A 13,606-nucleotide genomic window follows, 5' to 3' on the forward strand; every position below is an offset into this window, starting at 1 on the left:
ACCAATTTGGAATTTTGTTTTTCAATTTTTAAAGCATGGTAAGCATGGTGGTTTTTATAGCCTGACTCTGATAAGTTGACTTCTGACGGGCTGAGGATTAAAGGATTTAGTTTGTTGAAATAGGGTAGATTAAAGCTGGTTTGTGTTGCTAATAACAATCATTGCTTTGTGCCAATCTATCAATTTCTCCTCTTTCAAACAAACATAAATTAGCACGTCCAATATCAAGTACCATTTCACCAGAGCCTAACTATACTTCTGACTAGAGATGTAAAATTTCCGGAAATTTTGAAATGGTGGAAAAAAACCGGTTTTTACCGGTTTTTTCGGGAAAAAAATGGAAAATTTGATTTTTTTATGAATAAAATAAGAGTTTCTTAATAGCTATGTTTCTTGGAACATATAAAGGGTTAAGCATTAAGAAATATATGCTATCCACACATCTGCTTGACAGAAATACACATAAAGGTAAGATTAATTAGAAAAAAAAAACCTTTTTGTTTTATAAATGAGAGCTTTCATGATCAAACACCAGAAATAAGTCAAGTCGTCATTCAACCAATAATATTGGGTAATGTGTGTCTAATCGTAACAATTACATTTTTCTATTTTAGATTGCCTTTGAAACTTGAAGTATTAATTGAAATTTTCGACTTTCAAACATGATCGATTTTTTTAAAAGAAAAATAATACAATGTAACTTTACTGTCAGAAAATGAAAGATATTGAGTTTTCATTTTTTCCAATCCAGTCTCAGACCAAATCAAAACTAAATTGGTGTTTCTTAAGCTGAACCAAAACTTAAACTACAGTTTCAATTTATTCATACGGCCGTGCTAAGCGTGCTAAGCACAGTAGTAAAAGTCATACCAGCACTTTTAAACAAATTTGAGTTATTATAACCAAGTTGTTCTCTGTTTCGTATTTTACTTAATAAATAAAATGTTTTAGGGTCATTTTTTCAAGAACTATTGTTTTGAAAAATTCTTTAAAAAAAAAAAGACATTTGAATCAAATCAATGGAAGAGCCACACTTTAAAATACAATATCTCAGCTTGAGCTTAGCTGCAAATTCCCCTTTTTTGTTTAGCATGACAGTATACAGGGTGCGGCAAAAAAAAATATCGGACAAAAATTGTATCATTGAATGGAAGAAAGGTAATTTCATTTTAATGAGTGCCTAATTTATTTTTGTTTCTCACTTTATTAGAAAATAATTTACAATATATTACCTAGTTTAGGTATTGTTTTTCGGTTTTCTTACAATTTTAAGCAAAATACCTGCTATTTTAAGTTGTTTAACCAAGTAGAATGACAGTTCGTTTGCTTGTTGTCCCTCGACAAACAGTATTTGAAACGGCAAGCCGTTTCAAGTGACTGGGAAATGATAGTTGAGAATGTGTACAAACACGAACAGTGAACATTTCAGTTAATCGTCAGGTCATCCAAAAGTGAGTTGAATGAAATCCTTGGGTTTCCACGAGAGAAGTCGTTCGTAAGATTTAAATATGTGACCCATAAGTGGGGCTAAGGGAAAAAGCAGCTCAAACAGAAGTTTTACGAGTTCCAAAAAGTTCAGGCATTCGTATGTCTCCAAAGATGCCAGAAACGTTTGAGACGGGCCGCAAGTCCATGCTGGAAGAGATACCTTTCACTGATTTACCGTTCAACCGGCTCACATCCCCCAGAACCATTAGGATTTGGTTTGTAGACACTCCAAGCACCTTAGAAAGGGTTAGATATCGCGAAAATCTGAAGTCATGCTTGGTCTGAGATGGAATCAGCACAAGCGACAAAAAATCTGTAGTTTTTTGTGTATGAGGGCCGTAAAATGAATCAAAAAGTGAACCAGAAGGACATTTTAGAGGTTATTGTACTTCTGTGGGCCTAAGAACACTTCAGCATTGTAGAGACTGAGCATTTTCCTTTAACTCCACACCTATTCGTATGGCCAAAAAGACAAGAGTATCGCAAAGCGCATTGTTTTTGACATATCATCTTTAGAGTGGACGTTCTACTCGCTCGACCTCAATCCCATTTATTACACTGTATGGTCTATTTTGGAGTCAAAGGTCTACTCTAAACACACATAAAATTGAACTCTCTAAACCAATTGCTTTATAGGGAATAGGATTGATTAAAGGACTTGCTGCTCTTGAATGACAATTTCAATAAGCAGTTGCATCTCTGTATTACTGCAAAAGGCTGCTAGTTTGAAACCAATTAAATTTATTGATTGCAAAAGACTTCTCACATTATTTTTTGTGTTTTGTTAATTTATTTGTTTTTAATAGAGTTTCTTGGGAAATTGCTTGCCCGTTTTTTTTTTTTTTTTTTTTTTGCTGCACCCTGTACATTTGGTTCGCACAGTCAGCAGGAACATAGTTTTGTGATTGAAGTTATGCTTGTTTGTTTTATGAAGAAGGAAAATAAATTCTTCACTAAGGTTATTGGTTTAAACTTTTTTGCAAAAAGTATTATTAAACATTTTTTGATCTATAAGCAAATTATACTGTCATACAACAACTTGCATTAATGTTAGACAGTTTTTTAACAAAAACGGGCGGGGGGGGGGGATGGAAGTTGCATCAGAATTTAAGCGTGAGAAATTTTTAATCACTTTTTGCTGAAAATTTCAATTAAAACCCTGAAAAGTTGATTTTTTTTTTCAATTTTTCCGAAGTGGAAATTTACTCTTTCGGAAAAAAAACGGTTTTTTTCCGTTTTTTTTGGGAAATTTTCCGTTTTTTTCCCGACTGTTTTCATCTCTACTTCTGACTAATACAAAAATTGCAAAATTCCATACATAATTGATCCTGTGAAAAAAAAAAAAGTCACATTTAACCGCATTTCGCATAGGTACATAGCAAAAACCCGAACATTCTTTACCTTAATACATATGCATTAGGGTGGTTCAAAGAAACTTTTTTTGAGTCCAGGACACCTCCTATTTTTTTAGACTTACTAATAGTATCATGCTGTAAAACTTTTAGCTTCTTACTCAAATTTTAAGAGGGTGCTCAATGACCCTTTTATTTAACATTAGCCGTAGCATAGAAAATGCCACAAATTTAGAAACATTTAATTTCCCCAGCTGTTTTTTTTTGTAAATAATTATTTTATTGCAATGTATATGCATATTACTAGTGTATATTATGATATGTGGCATTGGTTTTTCAGTTCAATGTATTTTTTTAACCTCCTCCCCATACGTATGAAATTTTGGGGCAAGGGGTTGAGCACCCTCTTTCAGTTGAAATAGGACGCTAAAATTCTTCCGGTATATTGCTATCCACAAGTCTAAAAATATTGATTGGTGTCCCGTTATCTAGGAGAAACTTTTTTTTACATGTATTTTTGAACCACCTTAATGTGCATGCTACTATTAAGAAACTACGCAACTAACTGCATTTTTAGATTTCGAATTTAGTTCCAGTTACGTCATTTGCCGTCACAATAAACGACAAAATTCGAGCTGAGCCATTTCATGTCACAAAATTTCAGCTTTGCATTTTAATATCGCAACATATGGCGAAATTCGAGTTGTGACGTTTCGCATCGCAGCAAATGACAACAAATAAATTTCATTGAGCATACAGATAGTTTTATAGCAAATTTTGAGAGTATACGTTTCTGTAATTATTCTTATAATCCATACACATTCATTTCTGGTGACTTTAAATACTAGTAGAGGCGTCTGGGACTAGTGAGCTCTTCTTGATTTAGAGAAGCTTTTTTCTTCTCTGCTGCTTTTCTCTTTTCTTCCTCTCTGATACTCTTCACCTTAAAAAGAAAATTATTCATTTATATTGAAAATATTTGTATAAAAAAATAAGTTGATAAAAATGAATTTGTATTCAGTTTGAAATATGAAAAATACCTTTAAAAGTAAATCTACTTCGCTATACATCCATGAAGGTTTTGGCACACAAATTGTTTTCATTATTTTCAAAAATAATGAAGCATTTTGCCAAAAGGATTTTACTAAAAGAGCATTTTTTTTTTGAGTGCAAGTTTCGGAATTGAAATATATAAATATCGTATTCAAATGCCGTCCAACAACCAAAAAATCCAGATGTCAACGGACATTTAAAACTTCAATAAGTCACGAAATAATTTATATACTCAGTAAAAAATGGATACTTGAAGGATTTTTTTTAAACAAATGACAAGTAATTAGTAAAAATGGCAGGAATCCTGAAAGACGCCTTTCTATAACAGTACTTCAGTCTTTCTACATATGCGCTGTTCACAAAATTATCCTTCGGCTTCAAGTCTCGAGGAAAAATCTGTGTCATTGAAGAATGTCGCCTCAGAACGTGTCAACTATACTCAACCTCCTGGTCACCAATCACCATTCTTTGGTATCAATGAAGACCGATATGATGATTATTTATTTAAAAGGAACCAACGTCTTTGTTAATGATTGAACTATAATGCCAAATTACCGCATTTTTCCGAAGATAAAAAGTCATTAACCAGGAAAGTTCTCTATTTTCCATAAAATCAATTGATGACGGTCTTAACTTTTTCCGATTTGCGTATAAAAATGACACGTTAGCTGACACGAACAAGTAATAAATAAAAGTATGTGTTATAGAAGAATGACGCCTTAGAATATTTAAACTGTACTCAACCTCCTGGTCACCATTCTTTAGTGTCAATGAAGACCGACATCAGATTATTTATTTTTAAAAAAACAATAATCTTTGCTAATGATTGAATTGTTATGCTAAACTGCAGCTTTTTTAGCAGATAAAAGCGTCATCAGTCAGGAAAGTTCTGTATTACTTTTTTGGGGGTTTCAATAAAAGCATTTGAAGTCGGTCGTAACTTTTATTAATTTATGTGCATAATCGACACGTTAGTTGCCACGAACAATGAGGTGAGAGTCCCGATCAGGCCACGAGCGCCAGTGAGAAGATCTTGAAAGACAACCGTGTTTTCGTTCTGCAATGTCAGCAAAATTCATTCAAAATTTTGACAAGTAATATTTAAGCACATTCATGGTTCGATCCTAAAATTATTAAATCGTAAATTTTTAATTCAAATCAACTATAAATTGCATTGTCAGTGCCATTTTTTACTGTCAGCTTCGGAAAATGTATTGTATCTTAACTTTTGAAGGCCATAGTATTTTACTTCAGTACTTACGCATTACTCGGTCAATCATTTTCGTCTTATAATCCAAAACAGTGACCAAACGACAATTAAAATCAGAAAAACTCGCACCTTCTCCCGAAAGTTATCCAACACTTGCAGAGTTGGTTTCCGACTCCATCTTTGACAGCCCATCGTGCGTTTAACAAAGTTTTGATTTTTACGGAAATGGTCGAAAGAATAATCCGTAGCTACCTTTAACTCGAATTTAAGCCGTCTTAATCATATGTAAAAGGATCTGCTATTCATTATGAATTTTCATCACCCGATTTTTTTTTTTTTTTGTCTATTCAATGTATGAAACAAAATGTAGATATAGCTGAAAATGTAAAGAATTATCATGAATTTTGAAAACAATTTTTATGTAACTCACCAAAGCGATTACATTGCCAGACCCTAGTCCCCTTGCACCAGATCTTTTTATTATTTCAATAAAGAATGTTTTTCTACTGAAAAGTGGGTGGGCAAACATTTGCATCAAATACCTGTGAGAGAGAACACAAATACATTAGAACTTTATTCGCAATTCATTAAAATGTTTTTAGATAAGACCAAAGCTCATTTTTTTTATTTTATTTTATTTTATTTTTTTTTTTTTGTCAATTTGAAGTTTAGGATAAAAAAGTCACTAGAAAACCCCCCGAGTAATCGAAAATCATGACACAAAAAAGCAAAAAAAAAAAAAAAATTAAGCTTTAAGTGTTTAAAAACATTCCCTGTTAATCTCCCAAAACATGGTTTTCACAAGTTCAGTGCATGAAATATATTTTACACTTCGCATTCAAATTTAAATTCATAAAAGTAGAGCATTATTAATCTTTTTGATCATCTTTTCTAGTCAGTTCGTTTAGTATAGAATTTCAATCCGTAATATCTTTTGAAAAGTTAATTAGTTTCAATCAGTTAAAAAACTATTTAGGAAGTTCAATTATTCTAGTGCGTCAAAGTAAATATCTTCTCCTTTTAAATATTTTATGTTGTCTAGAGATTCTTTCACTTATAATCATTTTTAACAATGCAGTTTATGTGCTCATTTTTCGTAATTTTGGTGCTGAATTGCGAGTGTGCAAAATCCTGTAACCTTATTCAGAAACGACAACTCTAGATTTCAGAAGCCTATATGAAATTGGAGGCAACTTCCGATTTTCGTATAACCTTAAGGTCAGGATTGACGGTGAATACAGCGGTTAGGGTCTGCTCATATGAAAAGTGTGCTTTGGGATTGCGTGACGTTAGATTTATCAATGGTAAGAGCTAGCGCGTGTTAGAGAAATACCAAGAGAGCGTTCATATGCAACGCACATTGATTTCAACGCAACTTCAAGTCTAATTTTGAATGTCACTTGCCAATGCGCGTTACGTAGACAACATCGTTTTACTCACCCTCATTAGCTCTAACCATTGAAATTTCTAACGTAGTGTAATCGCAACGCATCATATTAACAAGACTTTAGAGAAATATTATTGTGAAGCATGAATTGATAGATAAAGATATCTGATGCAGCACCATCGCAGTCATCTGAACTAGCCTACATTTCTCAAGAAATGTAAAAACTGCAGACTCGTTTCAGTTTTCTGAAGTTAAAGGTCTGGTGTTACTTGTTTAGATTATAATACAGAAGGAAGCTTGGGCGGATCACTCAAACAACAGAAAAGTGTTCACAGAATTGTATTTTAACGAGAAAATTCCGCTCATATATGCTTTTTAAATGTAACAACCAAGCAATTTCAGAACACACATGCGCTTTGGTATTAATAACGAAGATAATTCAGCAAGTGCATTCGCTTTAGTAATAATCACAAAGGAGTATCATTACATCAACAATTCATCAACACTTAGCAAATGCAAGATAAAGGACTTTCTTCTATACTGCATTCACGGGAGAGATAGACTAGATAGAAACAAAGAAATGGGCCATTTTTCAACGTCAATCACGTGTTTTGTTCAGACAGAAGCAAATGGGTGCCAAGCAGACGGAGAATGCGAATATTATTGTCTTACTTTTTTTTTAATTCCAGAGAAAATCAACTAAAGTGGCCATAGTGACAAACCTTCTGGCAACCTGCTTGTGCACTTTCGGTCTATCTTTTCCGTGAACAGAGTATTGTTTCGAGTTTCAATGTAAAACTCCTTTTCTAACTTGCTCCTTCAAGTGTCTAACTTTCATACTCGCTGATACATACGTCATGTATTGGCACTTTGACTAACTACAAGAGTTGAAAAACACATAATGGTGAAAGCAAAACGCGTCTGGCGCAGTATCAGTATAATATATAGACTATTCCTCAACAATTTCGAAATTTATTGTATCAATTATATTAAGTACCATGTACTACGTCACGAATGAACTAAAGAAAGAAGTAAACTCACCTCGGCTTTGAACAGTCATCTTCAGCGAACATTGGTTCGACTTCATTGTCTAAAAGAATGCCCAATTTTTCTAGAGTGTTCAAGTCTTCGCCGATTTCTTGAATTTGACGCTGTTTTTTCAGTTCATTGTAGTAAGCTGTTGGAGGTTTTCTAAAGTTGACACCAAGGGAAATCATTTTTTCAACTGTCTCCATCATGTTATTACATGAAAAGGCAATATGTTCAACTCCAGGACCTTCATGTTCCCGCAAGAAGGTTTCCACGTTGCAGTTTGCTTAAGAAAGAAACAAGAAAATTGGAATCTCGTTGACAAGATGATAAACAATGAAACATTACTTAATTTTTTAAATGAAATGTTGTAAAGCAGCAGTCATCATAAGTGTGTATTGTGCAGTAAATGCTGAACAGACAGCAGTTATGAGGAATGGGAAAACAACAAATGTTTGGAACGATAGCTATAAGCTTTTAGAGCTTTTAGCAGATATCACTGTATCACAAATTTTTGTCATATTGAGGATTTTTTTAGCCGTTCACAAGGCAAATCATTTTACTCAATTTTTGTAAAGTACTACAGTTTTGCTCTGAAAGGACTGTACTTATGTACTGTACGGAAATCCGAAACACTATTTGATAAGTTCATTTTTAACCTAGGTAGTGGTAGAAATTGTTAAGAGAATGCCCAGTTACTTTCACGAAAAACTGCCTATTCATCAATTATTGAAACAATGGATTTGATGGTGGTATCGGTATTACTGATTACTTACCAGTTTAAGTTTCGAGTATATATAAAAATGAGCAAAAGTTCTCTATATTAAAGCATGAATAAAATAAATAACCAACGTATGTAACTAACGAATGGCAAAAATACGACTATTTTCTCTTTTATTACGCTAATTATTTACAGGGAAATCCAAAAAAAGCTTCCTCTATGTATGAAACGCTAGCGGCTCATTCAATAAAACCAAAATTTCAGACATGATTGTTTGAAGGTACGCGTTGGAGATAACGATGGTTTTTAAACAAAGCAGAGCTCACGAGTAAGATTACAAAGAGGGAATTTCGAAATTTTCGTCTTTGCAAATGCTTTGGACCCTGCAATTTTGTCACATGCCAATTGTCATGTGACAAAATTGCCAAACCCAACGTCATTTGGTTTTTCTATGCGCTGATCAACTTACGGACATAAAAAGGCTTAGTGACATTCAAAATTTCAAAATTACTTTACTACAACCATAACTGCTACTTTTGATTGGTTTAAAACTGTCACAATATCCAGCACATGCCATCAAATAACTCTGCCTGAAATATTGATTCGGCTGGTTGAGCGGATAGGCCGCTAAGTTTTCATGTATAGAGGAAAGCGTTTTTTAGACAACCTTGTATTTTTCGCCTCATATATGAGTTAAATGAATTTGACATAAATACTGGTGTCCATGTGGTTGACATTCAGCTCTCTCATGACTTTCTGTTATGGTGCTGAGTTTTTTTCACTGATGAAGAGGCCCCATTCTAACCTTGAAATAGCTATGTGCTGTATTTTCTTCAGAATTAGTGCTTTATTTACGTTGGGTTTTCAATTTAATCACTCATATATGAGTGTTGCAGCCTTTTGTAACTTATAGAAAAGGAGGAAATTAGTTTCCATAACTATTGGTTCCATTCTGTAAGATTAAAATGTTTCATCTGATACTATGGCGCAAACACAGCAGAAACAATTTCATTCCTCTTCAGTAATGAAAAATATTGGTATTGAAAAAACGCTCTAATAGCAATTTGAACCACCCTTTACTAATTAGTATGCATGCACTCTGGCTATAAAGCATAAAAATATTGTGCACAAATATGCGCGTTAATGATCATGACCAAAAAAATCATGTTCATAATGCAATGATAATGCAAATAGTAGTTGCTCGAATAAAAACATCGAAGCAGGTTAAAAGTAGAACAAGCTTCAGCGTTTTTTCAAAACAATGATTATATGGATCAATAGATCTCAGAGATCAACTACACTTCATCAATTTCTAAAAATACTAAAAGTGTTACTTTTAAAATGAAAGTTTTTTTTGATTTGTGTGCATTCAATGATAAATAATAACTACTTAAATGTTAAAACTTAACTTTTCTTCCTGGTGTTTGTTACTAAATCGATTCAGCAATGGCTCATTAATTTTTGGACGCATTAGTTTACAATTTCATCACGGAAGATATACTGAAAGAGCATGTGAATCATCTGTTCTAGCCAAGAGGAAAGTTGTATAGAAAATTAATGACCTTATAGGTTAGGTTTATAAGTAATGATTTCTCTACTGGAGAACAACCACCAAAATCTGTAAAGGAGTTTTCCTTAACTAAATTTTCCAACGTCTTGGATAAGCTTAACGAACTTTTTTTATGCACTAATGTGCAATGTACATGATTTAAATGTTTAGAAGTTACACTATTTTAAAGTAATGAACAAAGATATCAACTGAAAACAAATTAAAAATCTACGAATATACGAGGAATAAATCTATAACGAACATTTTGCTTCTGAAACATTAAAAATTGGTTAAAGATACATAAATGATATTTTATTGAATACATTTGACTATCAATACAGGTGCATCAAAAATATTATGTCTCTGAACTCATTTATCAAAGAAACCCAAGTAATTAATTTTTTTAGAAACAGTTTGGGTTTAAAGTTGAATGATTACCATTGTGCTTGAAAAGTAAAAAAGAAATAAACAAAGTTAAATTGCTCAAATTTCAGATTGCTGCAGACACGTGTTTTGTAGTTACAAAGAGCCTCTTTTTCATCTTTATCGGCTGACTTTTCATCCATAAGCTCACTTGTTTTGCAATGAAAAAGGGATTCCAAACAACCCGAAACACGTGTTTACAGTAATCTGAAATTTGTGCAATTAAACGTTGTTTATTACAGTTTGGGTTTATTTTGAGGTGGTTTCAAAATTTCATTTGTTTAAGCATTTTTTTTTTCAATTTTAAAAGCTGGTGACTTGTGCAAAAACGTGTTATCTGTTTACACATTCTTTAAACAATAAACATTTTCTATTTCAATTCACTTCTTTTACGTGCGTACATTATAGGAACGTTGAGCGTTCACTTTTTTAAGGAACAGAACCACTACATTTAGTATCGTGCACTTTTTCAATTATCATCTATTGATATATAGCAAATACAGAGTACCGTTTGAGAGATTCATCGTGTGCTACAACTTTGTAGAGCAAAGAATTTAGAAAGAGAATTTAGCTTCGTAAACTATTTTAATCTAAAATTTTTAATGAAAACACCAAAAAGTTTTGTTAACCTCTTAATTTATAAATTCATACATTAAGGAATTGAGGTAACTGCATGGGATTAGTCTATGTGTTAAGATTCTTTTTAGTTTCACTGGTTATTACTTGTAGTAAAATGGCCCAAAGTAAAGGATCACTAGTTTTAGATACGGTACCCATTTTATGCTTACTGCTCACACTTATTCATTTATCAACTATTTTTTATACAGGATTTTTTTTACGGAAAAAGTAATCATTATTCTTAGTGAAAGATTCAATTTGAACCAATTCAACTAAATCGTTTATAACTTACTTACTTTGGCCAGGGAGCGATTCAACGACAACTAACATGACTGAATTTTTATTTCTTTGACGGTTTCTAGATGATGCTGGATAAGTTAAGCCTAATTCTGAGCACCGGAAGTACTCCATCGCTTTTAATCTAAGGCCAATAGAATCTTCAAGTATGAGGCCATCATCAATATCGTCACTGCTGCAAAACAAAAGTAAATGCAAATTAATGAGCAGTCAAAAATACCCCAAGACAAATGATTTCATTATAACAAAAAGTTAATTCCGTCATGAAGTAAATTTTAAAGGAGTGTGACAGTGTGATCTCTAAAGTGTCATATAAAAATATTTTTTAATGAATACTTAACAGAAACTAAAACAATTAAATAACTGCGTGGGCAGTCCCTTAGTAAAATGCCTTACGGCCATATTCGCCAGCCGAGATGATCCTTAGTTAGACACCCCAACCGTCGACCAAAGCTTTCTTCAACCAATCAGATGTCTTCAATCAGTAGTTCGGGCTCCTGACTGAGGTACAACTTCGATCGTGAATATGGGAACTAGTTTCATAACTCTCAGGAAAACCTTTGGTACCATGTTAATAACGTTCTGGAAATTAAAAATGTTGAAAACTTTCCTAATATTCAGAAAGAAAATGTTGTTTTAACAATTCAAGCACTTCATCGTAACTTTTGTCATGAGGTCATTTGGGGAAAACTAGGCAATGAATAATACTGACAGTCATAATTCTGCTAACAGATAGTAGTGTAGATTTTTTTTACCATAAGTGATTCTATTTTTTTCGAGGAAAACTCTTAATTGCTCTTCGTAAACATTCCATGAAATGGCTTTAGAAACATCAGACTTGACAATAGGGACTATGGTAACCAGTTAAATGACAGACTTAGAAGATACTTAGAAAGAAAAAAAAAAGCAACATAATGAAATTAAATAATTGATCCAAATAACTTATCTAAATTAACTTTGATACGCGTCACACTAATATCTCATCTTCCCCGTTTCATCGAACATTTTAGAAACAACGTTAGGAATGGAACAAAACGCTAACACATTTATTAGTACCCTTATCCCACTAGATGATCTAACGCCAAATTCGGAGTCAAAAATCAGTTACCAAGAGAGAGAAAAAAAAAAAAAAAAAACACTAGCTTGAATATACTTCACCGCTTTTTGCCTAATAAGCTCTTCGGCAAAAAGAAAAAGAAAAGTACGCCAGCTTGGCGCTATGCGATCTATTTCTCGCCAAAGTTATAGACAACGCCCGGAAAGACAAATACACGGCAGCGATGTCAACAGGTTTTACTACTATAGAAAATGGAATGGAATAATTCTGGTATGTTGCCAACTCTTCAGATCAGAGGTAGAAATATAAAACAAACACCATTAAAGCTACAGTCAAAATACTGAAGTAATTTCAATTACAGAAAATCTAAAATGGTTTCAAACATAATTATTAAAAATACAAAATGAGATACATGCAAAAATTAATTCATGCAACATTTTCTAGAAAGTACTTGTATGAAATGATAGATGTGTTTTCTTTCCACACCTTGTAGATATTTCGTAAGGTTTCTAATCCCTCAAAAGCCATTTTTGAGCTAATATGTTTTTCGAAAGGTTTTTTTTCTTCATGAATCTTGCAATGAAAGTTTAGGAGTTAAGTTGAAAATTATCTTCCTTGGGTGTTCGAACATTTTAAGGACTTAAGATAAGCAAATAAAATCCCGTAAGCATGGTAAGAAAAGCAAATAGAATCCCATAAACATGATTTCTAGGCATTTTATTCTCAATTTGTCATATGCTGGGGTGAGTTATAAGTTTTGAAATATTTGAGGCATGTGAATTTTCGTAACGTTTTGTTAACATATGCGCATGAAGCGTGAAGTATAGAGAATAAATAGTGAAAAAAACCCCAGTATTTAGGCTTCCTAATAGCAGAATAACATTAAGCTCTAGGACGAGGCTTGTGAAGTGGACGTATTAAAAATGGGCGGCCAAACTCTGTATATGGTTAACTTTTGCTTCAATAGTTCAAGTTAGACCCTAACGTAGTCGAGGCTACGCGAAACATGCTCCACTAAAGGTAAAGGCTCGGTGAACCACATCACTACATGATGGTTATTAAAAGGCCATTAATAGCGAAGCACCGTTTATACGTTTTTTGAAGGGACTGTACGAAAAAAGCGTACAAATGAAAAAACCTCTGATTGCTATTGGTAATTGTTAATGTGTATTAGACTCTGCAGGAACCAATTTAAAAGGCGTATAATTGATAAAAACATATAAAAGAGAAACGTATAAACGGTGCTTCACCTATAATCAGGTTGGTTATGATTATAATAATAATAAGTTTCCTCTTGGTATCGAAAGAACTGTTAGAAAGGTGCCTTAAGACTCAATAGAAAACGATGGCCTGCACTTCAAAAGCTAGGTTTCTAAAGTTAATAACGAATTACAAATGAAATAAAGTAAGTAATTTGTTACA

At 33.0% G+C, this 13,606-nt stretch overlaps 1 protein-coding gene across 1 annotated transcript in view; it reads right to left on the reverse strand.

Moving 5' to 3' along the window:
• Positions 1–3,684: 3,684 nt before the first annotated feature.
• LOC129231064 (4-hydroxyphenylpyruvate dioxygenase-like protein) overlaps positions 3,685–13,606 on the reverse strand; it is a 41,179-nt gene continuing 31,257 nt past the window's right edge. Inside the window, exons 3-6 of the mRNA XM_054865311.1 lie at positions 11,127–11,302; positions 7,538–7,805; positions 5,534–5,645; positions 3,685–3,783 (exon numbers count right to left, since the gene is read on the reverse strand). Coding sequence (XP_054721286.1) covers positions 3,685–3,783; positions 5,534–5,645; positions 7,538–7,805; positions 11,127–11,302 — 655 coding nt within the window. The remainder of the gene's footprint in view (positions 3,784–5,533; positions 5,646–7,537; positions 7,806–11,126; positions 11,303–13,606) is intronic.

This window comes from Uloborus diversus, chromosome 10 (genome assembly GCF_026930045.1).
Source record: "Uloborus diversus isolate 005 chromosome 10, Udiv.v.3.1, whole genome shotgun sequence".
Taxonomy (NCBI): Eukaryota; Metazoa; Arthropoda; class Arachnida; order Araneae; family Uloboridae; genus Uloborus; species Uloborus diversus.